At 39.9% G+C, this 15816-nt stretch overlaps 1 protein-coding gene across 1 annotated transcript in view; it reads left to right on the top strand.

Moving 5' to 3' along the window:
- The window catches only part of LOC116180735 (heterogeneous nuclear ribonucleoprotein L-like), a 124082-nt gene that overhangs the window by 16133 nt on the left and 92133 nt on the right, over positions 1-15816 (top strand). Inside the window, exons 3-4 of the mRNA XM_031500853.1 lie at positions 2258-2343; positions 2412-2508. Coding sequence (XP_031356713.1) covers positions 2258-2343; positions 2412-2508 — 183 coding nt within the window. The remainder of the gene's footprint in view (positions 1-2257; positions 2344-2411; positions 2509-15816) is intronic.

Here is a 15816-nt window from a genome sequence, read left to right as displayed (position 1 = left end):
TGGATGGGTGAGGGGGGTGGGGGTTAAAATTTGGTTTTGTTTTTTATGGCGCTGTAGTGAAAGGTCTCAACGGAAGGAATTGTTTGCTACCAACCACCGCCCTTCTTTGCTACTTCGGGAAAAATAAAGATCGTGGTGACTTGATACCGGGATGAGGGGGGAGGGGGGATTAAACTTTGGTTTTATCCTCCATGGTATTCTGATTAATTAAAGGAAAGAAATTGTTTTCTACGTACCATCGCTCTTTTCTGCCACTTGAGATCGGGGGAAGGGTGGTGTACTCTTAAGGTCTCAACGAAATGAATTAATTTCCACCATCCACTCCCCCCTCCTCGACCCCTTATCTCGTTAGGTTATAATTCCTCAAATCTCGAAATCGTAGTAAAGTACCTACTTTCAAAGGGGTCTTGAAGAAGACTTAAAACTTTAAAATATTTAGAGGGGTTTGGAAACACCCTTAATGACCAAGTGTCTATTAAAGGTTCTTGAAAAACTTTTAGAGAGCCTTAAGGATCAATAAATTGCTTTAAAGGTCCAAGAAACTCGAAGACAAAGATTCTGGAAGACTCTTTCGGAAATCCATCCTCTCCATCCAGGCTCTAATGGCACTTTTGATTAAGACCCTTTTTTGAAAGGAGTCAAGGTCTGAAAGGTTTTTCAAAATTCCCTGGAAGAAAGTATATTTAAAGCTTCTTAAGGACTTTCGAAGGTTTTTTAAAGACTCAATAAACCAATGAGAGGTTCTTGAAGATGGTTGAAAACCTTCTAAAGGTTGTCAGTGGTTGTTAAAACTTAAAGGTCCTTTTCGTAGCCTTTGAAAATGTTTACCGCTATTGTCACTATTTACTTGGCGACAACTTTTAGAGATCCTTAAACCTCGCAAAGGGTTTTAAAGGACCTTGTAAAAACTTTAAGAGCGAATATCTCGAAAAAAATAGGTAGCTTATATTGCGCTGTCTTTTGATGGAAGGGGGGAGGGGGGGCATGAATTATTTCCTGAGATGCTGTTTTTGAAAGTAAACGTGCATAACTTTTACCTACGACGACCAATTTTGGTCTCATATTTTTCATTACCCATGCCAAGTAAAACTTTTGAAAATCTGGTGGGGGGGGGGGGGGTGATGAGCACACTTTTTACCCTTAATGGTATTCTAATGAAAGGTTTAATCGAAATCAATTGGTTTGTAGAAATTTTAATGTTCCCGTGCGATTTTTGAGATTGGTGGGTGACCGCGGGGGGGGGGGGGGAGAAATTAATTTTATTTTTTCGTGGTCTCAAAAAAGGAATGGTTTTCTTATTTTCTACCAACTACCGCCTTTCTTTCTGGCTCCTCCTCAAAAGTGGGGTTTTGGAGCGGGGGGGAGGAGTGGGGCTGGTTTGGTTTTAAACCTTCATGTTACTCTAATGCAAGGAATTTATTTCTACGATCCTTACATCTGAATAACAGATTGTCGGAGGAGGGTACTCACAAAAAGTGATTGGGACGTCTGGAAGAAACATATCCATTGGAGATGTCAAAACTTTGAAGAGCGGTTATCTCGAAAACGGTTTGTCGGAGGAAAGGACTCTCAAAGGCAAAATGGGTCGTCTGGACGAGACATATCTATTGGCGAAGGCGAAGCGAATATCTTGAAAAAGAAGTATCGGAGGAGGGTACTCATAAAAGGCAAGTGGAACGTCGACACGAGACATATCTATTGGTGATGTCAAAATTTGCAGTCTCAGGGTACAACTGGATCCCGGGACAAAAAGAAACCCTGGCGTCTGAATAAAATGTTAAATCAAATAAAATTTGACAAAGTGTTCCGCAAGTCATAAATAAATAAATTACAACAAACTTCTAATGCTAAACCTAAATTAAGTTTACAGCACGTACATTTTCAACTATTGGGTGGCTCGCTCTCGTCGGTATTATTTCAACCTAGACGGACGAGACCCCCTCCTCTGCAGTTTCCGCCCTTAAATTGAACACAAAACAGAAACGTACCCTCCTAGCAAATCAAAACCATTAACTCAAAAATTGAAAATTAAAAAATAGTGCAATTTTGATTTAAAATACCAAGAAATCAATATTCAAATGTTGTTCATTTTTTCCATTTTTGAGTTGATGAAATGTTGAATCGAAACTGCCCTGCTTCTATTGGCTGTTTCTTAATGATCCAATGAAAGTGAACTAATGACAATGATTATATAAACCCTGGTAGCCCTTAGTAAAGCAGTGCGACTCTGCTAACCACCCCCTTTCTTTTGTTACAGGAGGTTCTTCACACAATCTGCCAGCCTAGCGGGAACGTCCTTAGAATAGTCATCTTCAAGAAGAACGGGGTACAGGCGATGGTAGAATATCCTTTAGTAACAAATTATTAAAATATAAACAATTTCTCACGTCCCTTTTCCTTAACGCAAACACGTTCGACAATGTCGAAGCGGCCGTAAGAGCCAAGGACACGCTGCACGGTGCCGATATTTACTCAGGATGCTGCACCTTAAAAATAGATTTCGCAAAGGTAAGTGCTTGCAAGAATCCAAATTGAAAATTATACCGGGGAAATCCAAAAGATTTATTGTGATAGGTTAAGATTTTTTATGCGGGAATGATTAAAAAAAGAATAGGTTCCCCGGGTATAATTTATATACCACCGATTTGTGGTGCCGCAAAATTCTTGGCAGCCGACTACGAATTTGTTGATAAACATCGTTTTTATGTGCATTTCTCGTTTCTTTGCCGCTGACATCTTTACGTACGGGGCAATTGCGCCTTTTTTTGGGGGACGTTGAGGCCTTTTTTATGAAGAAAAATTTCGCCACTTAAAAATATCTTTATTGGTATTCCCCGCTGGCGGATGATGGCTCGGCGGCTTGCATGTCACATCCGACGAAAGAATTGATGGCTTACGATATGTAAGGCGGCTGCCGTACGGACGATCAATAGTAATTTTGTTTGTGCGCGAAATTCTAAATGGTATCCGCCGGAAGTTCCCCACAAAACTTTCTTAAAAAGCCTCCACGTTCCAGAATACCGGACGTAAAATATCTCTCCACTTAGTAAAAGGGACTGAGGTAATTCCCACGATGCAAATGTTTTGAAACAAAAGTAAGGGTAATTAATTATTAACCCAGAAAAATGTATATAGAATATCTAAGGGTTCTCGAGTTTTAAAAAGAATCCCGAACCAAGGAATCCCCAAAATGTCTACAGAATCTCATTGAGTAAATATTTCATTCAACGGTTACAGCATAGAGAGAGACGTGCAACGACCGTGACAGAGTATAGGTCGTCCGTGTTGAAATCGAAGTTAAAGTAAAAGTATATTTGACAAAGGGACGAGCACTAGCGTGTACTACTTTAATTTAAGGAAAAAAAGTGTCAAATTCTTGACAGACCAGCTTCCTAGCCCAAACACAAAAGTCGCGCTTTAAAAAAATGCTCGACACTTGGCCCTTAAGGGACAGTAATTATTTGAAAATGTGCATAGCATCATTAATATGAAAATCATTTTTTGATATCCGCGCTAGTTTGCCCAATAATCCAACTGCCTCAAGATAAATGGGACACGCTGTTTATAAATTAAGTGACACTCAAATATAAAATTACGAAAGTTTACCGAAACTCACAAAAGAAATAACCAGCACACCCCAATTCGTCTGGCTTATACACGTGCAGTTAAACCTCAATAAATCGTCCTCTGAAACTGATATCTTTTCTAGGCAAAAATGCTTCAAAAATATCGTATATAACCCGCCATTTACTATTCATTCTTTGTTGTACCCCGACAAACACGAGATTTTTTTATACGTTTTCTTGTAAATAGCGCGGGCCGGGCAAGACATTGTTGGGAATTTACGCTCTTTTTTTTTACTTTGTTTGTTTTTATTACTAATAATTCATTTATTGTCTACAGTGAAGTAACGTAGTCGCATTTGAATGGGCAATCACTCGAAAATTTCGTTCGTTAATAAAAAATGTGGCTCACGTCACGTCACGAACCTAATAACTTCTATATTTAAAAAAACGTATAGCGCTCCAGAGTTTCCGGTGAGCGGTTTATTTATGCCGATCTCACCTTCGGCTCGCTCGACATTTGTATGAAATCTGGATTTTGTGACCGGAACCGTATAGCACGCTCTAGAATTTCGTGCGAGCGGTGGATTTTTGCCGATCTCGCCTTCGGCTCGCTCGGCATTAGTATGAAATCTGTGTTTTGTGACCGGAACGGTATAGCACTGTCTAGAATTTTGTGCGAGCGGTTGATTTTTCCGATCTCGCCTTCGGCTCGCTCGCCATTAGTATGAAATCTGTCTTTTGTGACCGGAATTGTATAGTACGGTCTAGAATTTCGGGCGAGCGGTTGATTTATGCCGATCTAGGTTTCGGTTCGCTCGGCATTGGTATAAACTCTGGGTTTTGTGACCGGAACTGTATAGTACGGTCTAGAATTTCGAGCGAGCGGTTGATTTATGCCGATCTCCCTTTCGGTGCGCTCGGCATTGGTATGAAATCTGTGTTTTGTGACCGGAATTGTATAGTACGGTGTAGAATTTCGGGCGAGCGGGTGATTTTTGCCGATCTCGCCTTCGGCTCGCTCGCCATTGGTATGAAATCTGTGTTTTGTAACCGGAATTGTATAGTACGGTCTAGAATTTCGGGCGAGCGGTTGATTTATGCCGATCTAGCTTTCGGTTCGCTCGGCATTGGTATAAACTCTGGGTTTTGTGACCGGAACTGTATAGTACGGTCTAGAATTTCGAGCGAGCGGTTGATTTATGCCGATCTCCCTTTCGGTGCGCTCGGCATTGGTATGAAATCTGTGTTTTGTGACCGGAATTGTATAGTACGGTGTAGAATTTCGGGCGAGCGGGTGATTTTTGCCGATCTCGCCTTCGGCTCGCTTGGCATTGGTATGAAATCTGTGTTTTGTGACCGGAATTGTATAGTACGGTGTAGAATTTCGGATGAGCGGTTGATTTTTGCCGATCTCGCCTTCGGCTCGCTCGGCATTGGTATGAAATCTGTGTTTTGTGACCGGAATTGTATAGTACGGTGTAGAATTTCGGGCGAGCGGGTGATTTTTGCCGATCTCGCCTTCGGCTCGCTCGGCATTGGTATGAAATCTGCGTTTTGTGATTGGAATTGTATAGTACGGTCTAGAATTTCGGGCAAGCGGTTGATTTTTGCCGATCGCGCCTTCGGCTCGCTTGGAATTGGTATGAAATCTGTGTTTTGTGACCGGAATTGTATAGTACGGTGTAGAATTTCGGATGAGCGGTTGATTTTTGCCGATCTCGCCTTCGGCTCGCTCGGCATTGGTATGAAATCTGTGTTTTGTGACCGGAATTGTATAGTACGGTCTAGAATTTCGGGCGAGCGGTTGATTTATGCCGATCTAGCTTTCGGTTCGCTCGGCATTGGTATAAACTCTGGGTTTTGTGACCGGAACTGTATAGTACGGTCTAGAATTTCGAGCGAGCGGTTGATTTATGCCGATCTCCCTTTCGGTGCGCTCGGCATTGGTATGAAATCTGTGTTTTGTGACCGGAATTGTATAGTACGGTGTAGAATTTCGGGCGAGCGGGTGATTTTTGCCGATCTCGCCTTCGGCTCGCTCGCCATTGGTATGAAATCTGTGTTTTGTTGACCGGAACCGAATAATGCTTCAGAATTTTGAGCCAGTGTTGGATCTATGCCGATCTCGCCTTCGGCTCGCTCGGCATTAGCATGAAATCTGTGATTTGCGATCAGAACTGTATAAGCACGCTCTAGAATTTCGGGTGAGCGGTTGATTTATGCCGATCTCGGCTTTGGCTCGCTCGGCATTGGAATGACATTTGTGTTTTGTGACCGGAACCGAATAATGCTTCAGAATTTTGGGCGAGTGTTGGATTTATCCCGATCTCGCCTTCGGCTCGCTCGGTATTAGCGTGGAATATGTGTTTTGTGATCAGAACTGTATAGCACGCTTTAGAATTTCGGGTGAGCGGTTGATTTATGCCGATCTCGGCTTTGGCTCGCTCGGCATTGGAATGACATCTGTGTTTTGTGACCGGAACCGAATAATGCTTCAGAATTTTGAGCTAGTGTTGGATCTATGCCGATCTCGCCTTCGGCTCGCTCGGCATTAGCATGAAATCTGTGATTTGCGATCAGAACTGTATAAGCACGCTCTAGAATTTCGGGTGAGCGGTTGATTTATGCCGATCTCGGCTTTGGCTCGCTCGGCATTGGAATGACATTTGTGTTTTGTGACCGGAACCGAATAATGCTTCAGAATTTTGGGCGAGTGTTGGATTTATCCCGATCTCGCCTTCGGCTCGCTCGGGATTAGCGTGGAATATGTGTTTTGTGATCAGAACTGTATAGCACGCTTTAGAATTTCGGGTGAGCGGTTGATTTATGCCGANTTTTTTTACGTCGAAATTGAGCACTAATTGTGCGCTTTTGGAACTTTTGGAGTCAAATTTTGCGCCCTTATAAGAAAGTTGTTTCAAAAATTATGTGAGCCCTTCCAACTTCAGGGAATTACGAATGTTTGTGCAATTGATGTTTTTACGCCGAAATTGAGCACGAATTGTGCGCTTTTTTGCGCTGTTGTAATAAAATTTTGTGCTCATTTATTTACGGAAAAGTTCTCGATTCTCTGAAGTTCACACCCAGCATACACTCGCTTTAAAGAAAACCTTCTTCACGGAGTATTGACACCCAATGTAATTTGAATGAGGAGGGGGGGGGGGAGGTTGTTTTGTGGAGCGAGCGAGTCTTCTGGAGCAACATTTCTAGGACAAACAGAAGAAAACCCACTCCCAAAAAAATGAGTTTCTAAGAAAGACTCGAGACATTTGTTGTCAGTCGATACGGTACATTTTCGCATTATTAAGGCGCTATGCGAGGCGAGGCGGCGCAGCTACCGAAAGCGATTTACATTCAAATGTCGTGAATCATATTAAGTCCTACTAAGTACGAGAGTAAGGGATTATTTAGACCATAAACTTTGCCTCGTCACGCTTCCAACTTCCAACGTAGCATACTCATCTCCCCACATAATTCTTCGCCATTATCTCGAGAGTTATACGAGCTTTAAAAACGTTTATGTATATTTGCAGAGCACTTAACATCCGTTGCCCTAGAGAGACTATTTTCGTACATAATCGTAAATCCTAAGCACCAATTATAAACTGGGAAAGCGACGCAATTTATTTTGCATATAAATTGGGGCCAGATTTATAATGGCGATATCTTAATAATTTCCACTGTTTCAACAACTTTTGTGGGTTCGGTTTATTACCTACTCAACATAATCTATCCGGTGATAACGTTCTAATTGACTGCCCCTCGAAGAGAAGTCTCCACGTTGGGTGCCATTTCTACTATACTGAACGAATCCGAGGCTGATTCGAAATTTTTTTCTCTAACCTACCTATTATTTATTGCACGTTTATCTTTAACAAATCTTGCTTTGGTTTTACGTGCCAAACTGTCCGTAATAAAATCGCCAATTTGTTTAAAGGCGATTTGAATTATTTTTTCAGAGTCTCATAATCCGATTGAAGATTTAATCTCGCCGATGGTGCCAAGTGTAATATTAGAGAGTGCAATAAATTTGCCGGTAACATTTTTTTCTTGTTATTACAAGTTGAGAGTTACCTACACGGAATTTAATCATCGTTCCCATTAATCTTAAAGTATATTGGTTGATAATAGCGAAATCTGTTATTTATCAAGTTTTGCGGTATGTGCGGGTTTGGATACTATTCCATGTCTTATGCGTACAAATACTCCCATTATCGAAGATCACCAAATCTGATTGATTTATAACAGTTATTATTTCTCATTATTTATTACTTCGGCGTTGAAATTGGAACTGTCCGGACACGCAATTGGATTTGCTTATATAGCAAACTCTGGAGTGCTTCCGAATTTTCTCGATCATTCCAGAACAAAACACGTCATATTTCTCCAAAAGACTGCGTCACATTCGCCTTCCTTCTTAATCGCCGAGGCCTCGATGTCTATCGGGACTTCTGGAATATTCGCTACAGTAGTATTGGCTCCCAAGTAAAGCGGCAATGCGGACCTGTCTTAAGTGCGCGTTTTTCTGCGAGCATACCGTGAAAGATTTCTATAGCCTCCCCCCCCCCCCCACGGGTAACCAACTAATCTCAAAAAGGAGTCGTGCATGAAAGTTATACAAACCAATGCATTCGATGAGATCTTTCATTAGAATACCATAAACGGTGGAACGTGTGCCCCCCTCCCCTCCCCATTTTCAAAGGTTCTACTCGCCGTCACTAAAGGCGTGGGGCCCCCCCCCCCCCCCCCACAACAAAACGTGATGGCCGTCTGGAACACCTTCAAGATATTGTAACAAATTGCAGGACTCTAGGACCATTCTCCTAACAGTAGTTCAAAACGAGTCGAACGAACAGACGGACTGACGGACGGGGGACAATACGCAAACAATGGCAAACTTTTTTTATTCCTTAAAAATGCGCTAACAACCAAGTTAAGTCGGTGGTCGAAGAGGGTTCATTATCTTAAAGAACAAAAAAAAGTGTCAGTTCCCCCTTCTTCTGGAGACTTGAGATTAATTTCTCTATTCTTTAGGGGTTGGTTAGAACCTATAATCCTCTCGATCAGGGGTTGACGATTTTATTGCAAGTAGATCGGATTTTGTTTACGTTTAGTCTTCTCTTTCTAGGTGATGATTTTTTTGTTTTTTAAGGGTTCAGGGTTGAAGGTAAAGACCAAAAAATAATTTCACATCCCCTACTCCCCTCGGCGAGTGGATGGCTTATAATTAGGTGGGGTTCCTTTGAGCCTACTCAGAAAGTGGCACCCTTTTTCTGGGGACTTGGTTATTTTTTTTTATCTTTAAGGGTTGCTTAAAACTCTACATCCACGAGACCGGCGGATGCAGATTTTATTGTAAGTAGATGGGGTTCGCTAGAGTCTAGTCAGAAAGTTACCTCTTTTTCTGGGGGCATGAAATTGTATTTTTGTCTTTTAAGGGTTGATTAGAACCCTTCACCGTCTCGGTCAATCGGCTGACGATTTTATAGTAAGCGGATGGGGTTCGTTTGATTCTAGTCGGGAAGTAACGCCCTTTTTCTGGGAGCATAAAGTTAATTTTTCTGTTCTAAAAAAATATTTTCACGCCCCCCCCCCTCGCCTCCACCACCCTTTCGGACAGTGGATGACAACTTAAAAATTAATTTTATCTCTCATTGTATTTTAATTAAAGTTCTCAACGAAAGGAACCGTTTTTACCGACTGCTCTTCTTTCTGCCCTCTTATCAAAGTACGGGGCGGAGGGGGAAGGGGGGGGATGGAACTTTTCATGAAAAAGTAGCTGTCGAAATTTGTATTTAGTCCATAACTGTTGATTGAGAGGTCTGATCGAAAAAGTACGAATCGTTTTGGATTCTACGCACCAAAATTAGTGAGAAAAAGTGTTTTCCCGAGAAATTTTGGAGCAGTCGATTTTTGGTAAAAAAGGAAGGTAATACACTGCCTTTTTTTGAGGCCGGAAAAAAAATTGTCTGAGATCGACCGGGAAAAAAACATTTTCTTATAGAGTTTGGCCCGTAGAATCCATAATTTCAAACAGTTCTAAGATTGGACTACTAGATCAAAAGTTACAGCCCTTTGAACTTTTTGTCAAAATTTGTTAGTCCATAACTTTTGATTGAGGGGCCTGATCGAAAAAGTACGAATCGTTTTGGATTCTACGCACCAAAATTAGTTAGAAAAAGTGTTTTCCCGAGAAATTTTGGAGCAGTCGATTTTTGGTAAAAAAGGAAGGTAATACACTGCCTTTTTTTGAGGCCGGAAAGAAAAATTGTCTGAGATCGACCGGGAAAAAACATTTTCTTATAGAGTTTGGCCCGTAGAATCCATAATTTCAAACAGTTCCAAGATTGGACTACTAGATCAAAAGTTACAGCCCTTTGAACTTTTTGTCGAAATTTGTAATTAGTCCATAACTTTTGATTGAGGGGCCTGATCGAAAAAGTACGAATCGTTTTGGATTCTACGCACCAAAATTAGTGAGAAAAAGTGTTTTCCCGAGAAATTTTGGAGCAGTCGATTTTTGGTAAAAAAGGAAGGTAATACACTACCTTTTTTTGAGGCCGGAAAAAAAATTGTCTGAGATCGACCGGGAAAAAAACATTTTCTTATAGAGTTTGGCCCGTAGAATCCATAATTTCAAACAGTTCCAAGATTGGACTACTAGATCAAAAGTTACAGCCCTTTGAACTTTTTGTCGAAATTTGTAATTAGTCCATAACTTTTGATTGAGGGGCCTGATCGAAAAAGAACGAATCGTTTTGGATTCTACGCACCAAAATTAGTGAGAAAAAGTGTTTTCCCGAAAAATTTTGGAGCAGTCGATTTTTGGTAAAAAAGGAAGGCAATACACTGCTTTTTTTTGAGGCCGGAAAAAAAAATTGTCTGAGATCTACCGGAAAAAAACATTTTCTTATAGAGTTTGGCCTGTAGAATCCATAATTTCAAACAGTTCCAAGATTGTACTACTAGATCAAAAGTTACAGCCCTTTGAATAACTCTTTTCAATTAACCCGAGTTTGTTAAAATCGGCTCAGTCATTTCGAAGATACAGGGTGTTCGGAAATCTTTGAATACCCCCCACAATTTGTTTACCGCAAGCCTTTACGATGGACAGGTTCCCAGATTCAGTACCTCGCATCCTTATTTGGCCACCCTGTACAGGGTATAACAAAAAATTAAATCTACGCTACACGTTACAGCGTCCGTTTTTAATAACAGCGCTAAACAGAGCTTATACAGAAAACCTTTTTGAATGCAGACGAGTTACGCAACTCGATTACGATCGGCCCTTGCTGCGTCCAGAACTCGTTACGAATTTTTCTAATTCGTGTCGCGTTTAGTTTGAAAAACCGATAATTGGCAATGAAGGGCGTCAAGTGTTTTATTAAAGATTAAGTGAGTGTAAAATTGCGGCGAATTCGGCTAAAGGGGGAGACAATTTTTTATCGATTTGACGTGAAACGCTTCTCGTCTACAAACTTTTCTACTTATTCCCCCCCTCCCTCGCAATGTACCAGTTGTATCTGTTGCAAACTTCAGTAGGTATTCAAATGGCGTGAGCCAAATCGATCCGATTATGTTACCTTTGAGGGCAAAAGCTCTATTTTAAGATATACACTCTGGAACGATCTCGTTTCATTGAAATTTGTTCCGCTTAGAGCGGTTATCTTCAGCCTTCCGCAAGATAAAAATACCGCCACTGTAGTTAGAGGGAATTATACAGACTGATCTCTGGCAATTTTTATCAAACTCGCAAAAGTGTGTTGAACCGAAATTGTTTACGTGAGTAACGATTTTAACATCCCTTGGATAAAGGCCAGCGAGTATGGGAAGAGGTACTCTCAAAGCGTTAGTGGAAGGTCTGGAGGTGTTCTTAAAGTTCGTGGGAGAAATCTTAATCCCAAGCCGTGTGATAATTTCATGATGGTTTTATTAATTTATTAAACACTTTTAAATGGCCCCTCCCCTACATTCTCCCCCAAAACGTTCAACCCCTAGAAGCCTCGTCAAAAAATTCACTTTTTTAGCTTCCAGATTGCAGTTACGCCCCCTAGCGGCCATTTCAGAAACTTAAACTTAAAAATATTTTCCAGGTTCCCAGATACAGTACCTCGCATTCTTATTTGACCACCCTGTACATGTACATTGCTTTATTGTAACGCGATCGTATAAATTGATCAGTATCCGTTTCGAAAGGTCAATAAAATTCTCGCACGCAGTCTGCAAAATTTAATGCGCGACCATTAAACATCCCATCTAATCTACAAGCGAATAAGGAAGAGGTACCGGAGAATTGAACCTCGTCCATACATTTTTATCGCTGATTTTTTATTTCCTACACGAGTTCTGCTCCGTTTTGAGGTCGTAATCCCCACGTTCGTAAAATACCAAAGTTATATGATATGCAGATATCTCGACGTTAAGCGCGATAGCGATTCTGAATTTACGAGTTTGATCGAGACGATCTCGTGTAATGAAAACAGAAGTCGCGAGATGAGGGTACGCAAAAACGCGGAGCTCAAGAAATAACGTCCTGGAAACTTTCCATAACGAGGTCTCGATAATTGGTTTTGTTTGAAAGTTGACGAAACATTTTTTCAGGATTCTTAGAAACTGGCTCGAACTTTTCTTCCTTCACAAAACAGGAAGGTGTCTCTTTCTAGAAACCTGTTTCAAAACCGCCTTTTTTCTTAAAATCCTCTCCGAAATGTTCCTATAGAACTCCTAGGAGTAAGTAAATTTTCTTTCGGAACTGTTAGAAGTGCTCGTAGGAAGTCGACTAGAAAAGCACCTTTTCGAAATCCTGTTCCTGCGTTTGGAAAATTTGTAAGGTTTATATATTTTCAAGGTCATTTGATTTTGCAAAGAAAACCGGTTTTTCGAAAATTGGGTTTTCAAATAAGAACTAGGAAAACATATGTAATCACAGAGCCTTTTTTGTTTTACTTGAACGCTTTGCTTTTTTCTTTGTAAAATTTGAAATGCATAATTTGTCATTTTTTTAAAATGGCATACGTTTGGCCCCTCTTCACTCGTATTATCTAACTTATGTGTAATCAAAAGTTTCCTCCTTAACACAAACAAGGTCCCTCATTAGTTACGTCACCCCGGAATAGTAGGGGAGCCAAATAGGGGATTTATACGAGCACGTCAGACTAAAGGAAGGTGGGTTGACTACGTGTTGAAAGGTGTGCATTTTAATCATCTGACGATTTGAGCGTGATGTGAGGAAGTGGGAAGATCACAAACTTGCAAAAAAGAAAAACGATACCTTGACATTCTCGAGCGCTTTGGAATTTCGAAATACAAAAGAATGTTTGAAGGAGGAGAAATTGTTTATTAAATAAACAAATGGACCGTCTGCGAAATTCGAGTAGTTTGTGTTTCGAACACAAGCGTGGGGCGTACGTGTATCGATTTTTTAAGCAAGACGGAGCACCGCCACACATTCCTCTCTAATTGCCTCAAAACGAAGCTAATCGACAAATTGCGCGGCAATTTGGTCATCGAACCGTGCCGTATCCAAATCGCGGATATTGTGCGCGGCATTTACGAGCGTAATGGGAATTACATGAACTACGCCAATTTAACGCAATCAAGTGTCAATTTACTCTTTACATCCTTCACTTCTCGATAACAAAGATTTATTTCTACCATTTAACTCTCATTTAGGCCATTAACATTTCATTGACACTGACATTGTTAGAAGCTCTGCTTCAATGAATTTTTCAGCGATCGCCGACGTAAATAGAACGGATTAAAATGTAAATGCTCTCGAACGGAATTAACGTATGTATTTACAGTCGAGCGAATTTGTTTGTTGGTAATGGGACTAAGATAATTGGCATATTAATAACGAAGTTACAAACGTAAACCTCAAATTTTGATTTGGCTCGAAGGACCATGTCCATTTTTCGTCTTCTGAGGTATAAAACGAAAACTAACTAACTTTTAACCAGGTATAAAATGCCATCGTTGCCTAAAAATAAAAATGTTCTATTTAAACATTTAAATAATTGAATACTTTCTAAAAGGTTTCTGACACCGAAAAATGTTCTTAAGATTTCTAGCAAGACCTTTCGCTGAACTTCATTCCGTAAAATTTCCCTAGCAAAATTTCGAGAAACATTTACCAGCAGAGAATTTCCAAAATCGAATTATTTTGCGGAATCTGGTTAAGGAAATGTTTCAATTGTATCGCGTACAAATAACAACATATTTAGATATTGCAATGACTTTATCTCTAGCCGCTTTTATGAGGTGGAAGGAAGTCGCAAATTTGTTTCTAAAAAAAAATTGCGATAGTAGCTTATCGTCTGGTTTTTTTTGCATTCTTTTTATCGTTAACCTCTTGATAAAAGGATGCAAATTTCGGGCCAACGTTATTAAGTAGGATCACTGTTTTGTGTTCTTTCTCTAAGAAATGTAGGAAAGAATTTGAAACGAAATGAATCTGAGGAAAATTTGAGGAGATTTAATTGAGTGATGAACAAATAGGTACTACTACAGACACTTTTCCAAGGGAAGTTCTAATAATTTTCAAGGAAGGTATTGAATTTTGGTAATGGAAATAGAAAATTGAAAGATGCAGTAGGGAAGATTAGAAGAAAATTTTGAGAGGAACAAAAAATTGTAGGGAAACTTGACTTGACCTGTAACGGCAATTTAATTACGTCTTTTATTAAAAATTAAATATTAAAATGGATTAACTTATAGCAATAATTACAATTTATCACTCACGCACCGATGTTGGAACTGACTCGAAACACAATTCGGCTTGCTTAAATAGCAAACAACTGTTCAAGGGCGCTTCAGAATGTTTTCGAACAATCACGTCATCTTTCTCGGAGAAATTACGTCACATCCGCCTTCGTTCTTTATCGCCGATGACTAATCGACTATCGAGATTTCTGGAATGTTCGCTACTCAAGATATTTAAAAATATTTGTATGAATATTCCGTGCTGTGAAATTTAATTAACATTCCCTCGCCATTTGGAAAGAATATTAATAAAGAAATAATGGCGCAATTACATCATGCGCGTTCATATTTGGAACAATATATTTTACGTAACAGGTGGATTATTTTCGTTATAATTGCAAGTGATTTTAATTAAGCGTGCACCGGTTGTAATTGTGCCAATTGCAACAGCGGATTTGTTTGTTTTAAATTTTAGAGAGTCGTTAATTTATCGGCTGAACAAACACGATCCGATCGATAGTCTCTCTCTCTCTCCACAAAACCGATAAACAGGAAATTGCAACTACATTCGAGCGACGGTGGCGGTATGGGAAAAGTGGATTGCCACTGTTTACTACTTTCCTCGTTATACTCGAGTGAAATTCTTAGCTCATCAACCAGAGATGTTTTTTTATTTATTTCCTAACCAATCAGTTTAAAGTATTGCCAAACATCTTCCTCCGCATTATGTACTCCTAATACCTTGTGTTTGTAAAACGCGACATTCATTCATCGCACTTAAGTTATTAGATGTAGACTGAATTTCCTTAAAAGTATGTGTACCCCCCCCCCTCCCCAAATGCGTTATATTCGCTAAGGGTAGAATGCACCCCTCCCCTCTCCGGTTTGGTATTAGGAAAACATTATATGCAAGTATAGAACCTTCTTTTGTTTTGCTTGAACGGTTTGGTTTTTCCCATGTATTTTCGGAATTTCTGTTGTAAAAATTGTAGTATCAAGATCACAGATTCGAGAACTTGTAACAAACTTGTAGTATCAGGGCCACAGAAACGCAGGAAGGTGTGAAACATATTATGTCATGTATTTTCGTCTCAGAGTAACAATTTCTGTTGTAAAAATTGTAGTATCAAGATCACAGACTCGAGAACTTGTAACAAACTTGTAGTATCAGGGTCACAGAAACTCAGGAAGGTGTGAAACATATTATGTCATGTATTTTCGTCTCAGAGTAACAATTTCTGTTGTAAAGATTGTAGTATCAAGATCACAGACTCGAGAACTTGTAACAAACTTGTAGTATCAGGGTCACAGAAACTCAGGAAGGTGTGAAACATATTATGTCATGTATTTTCGTCTCAGAGTAACAATTTCTGTTGTAAAAATTGTAGTATCAAGATCACAGACTCGAGAACTTGTAACAAACTTGTAGTATCAGGGTCACAGAAACTCAGGAAGGTGTGAAACATATTATGTCATGTATTTGCGTCTCAGAGTAACAATTTCTGTTGTAAACATTGTAGTATCAAGATCACAGACTCGAGAACTTGTA

This window comes from Photinus pyralis, unplaced genomic scaffold, assembly GCF_008802855.1.
Source record: "Photinus pyralis isolate 1611_PpyrPB1 unplaced genomic scaffold, Ppyr1.3 Ppyr1.4_LG9, whole genome shotgun sequence".
NCBI classification, from domain to species: Eukaryota; Metazoa; Arthropoda; class Insecta; order Coleoptera; family Lampyridae; genus Photinus; species Photinus pyralis.
The sequence above is the reverse complement of the archived record's forward strand: the minus strand, read 5'-3'. Positions and strand labels throughout refer to the sequence as shown.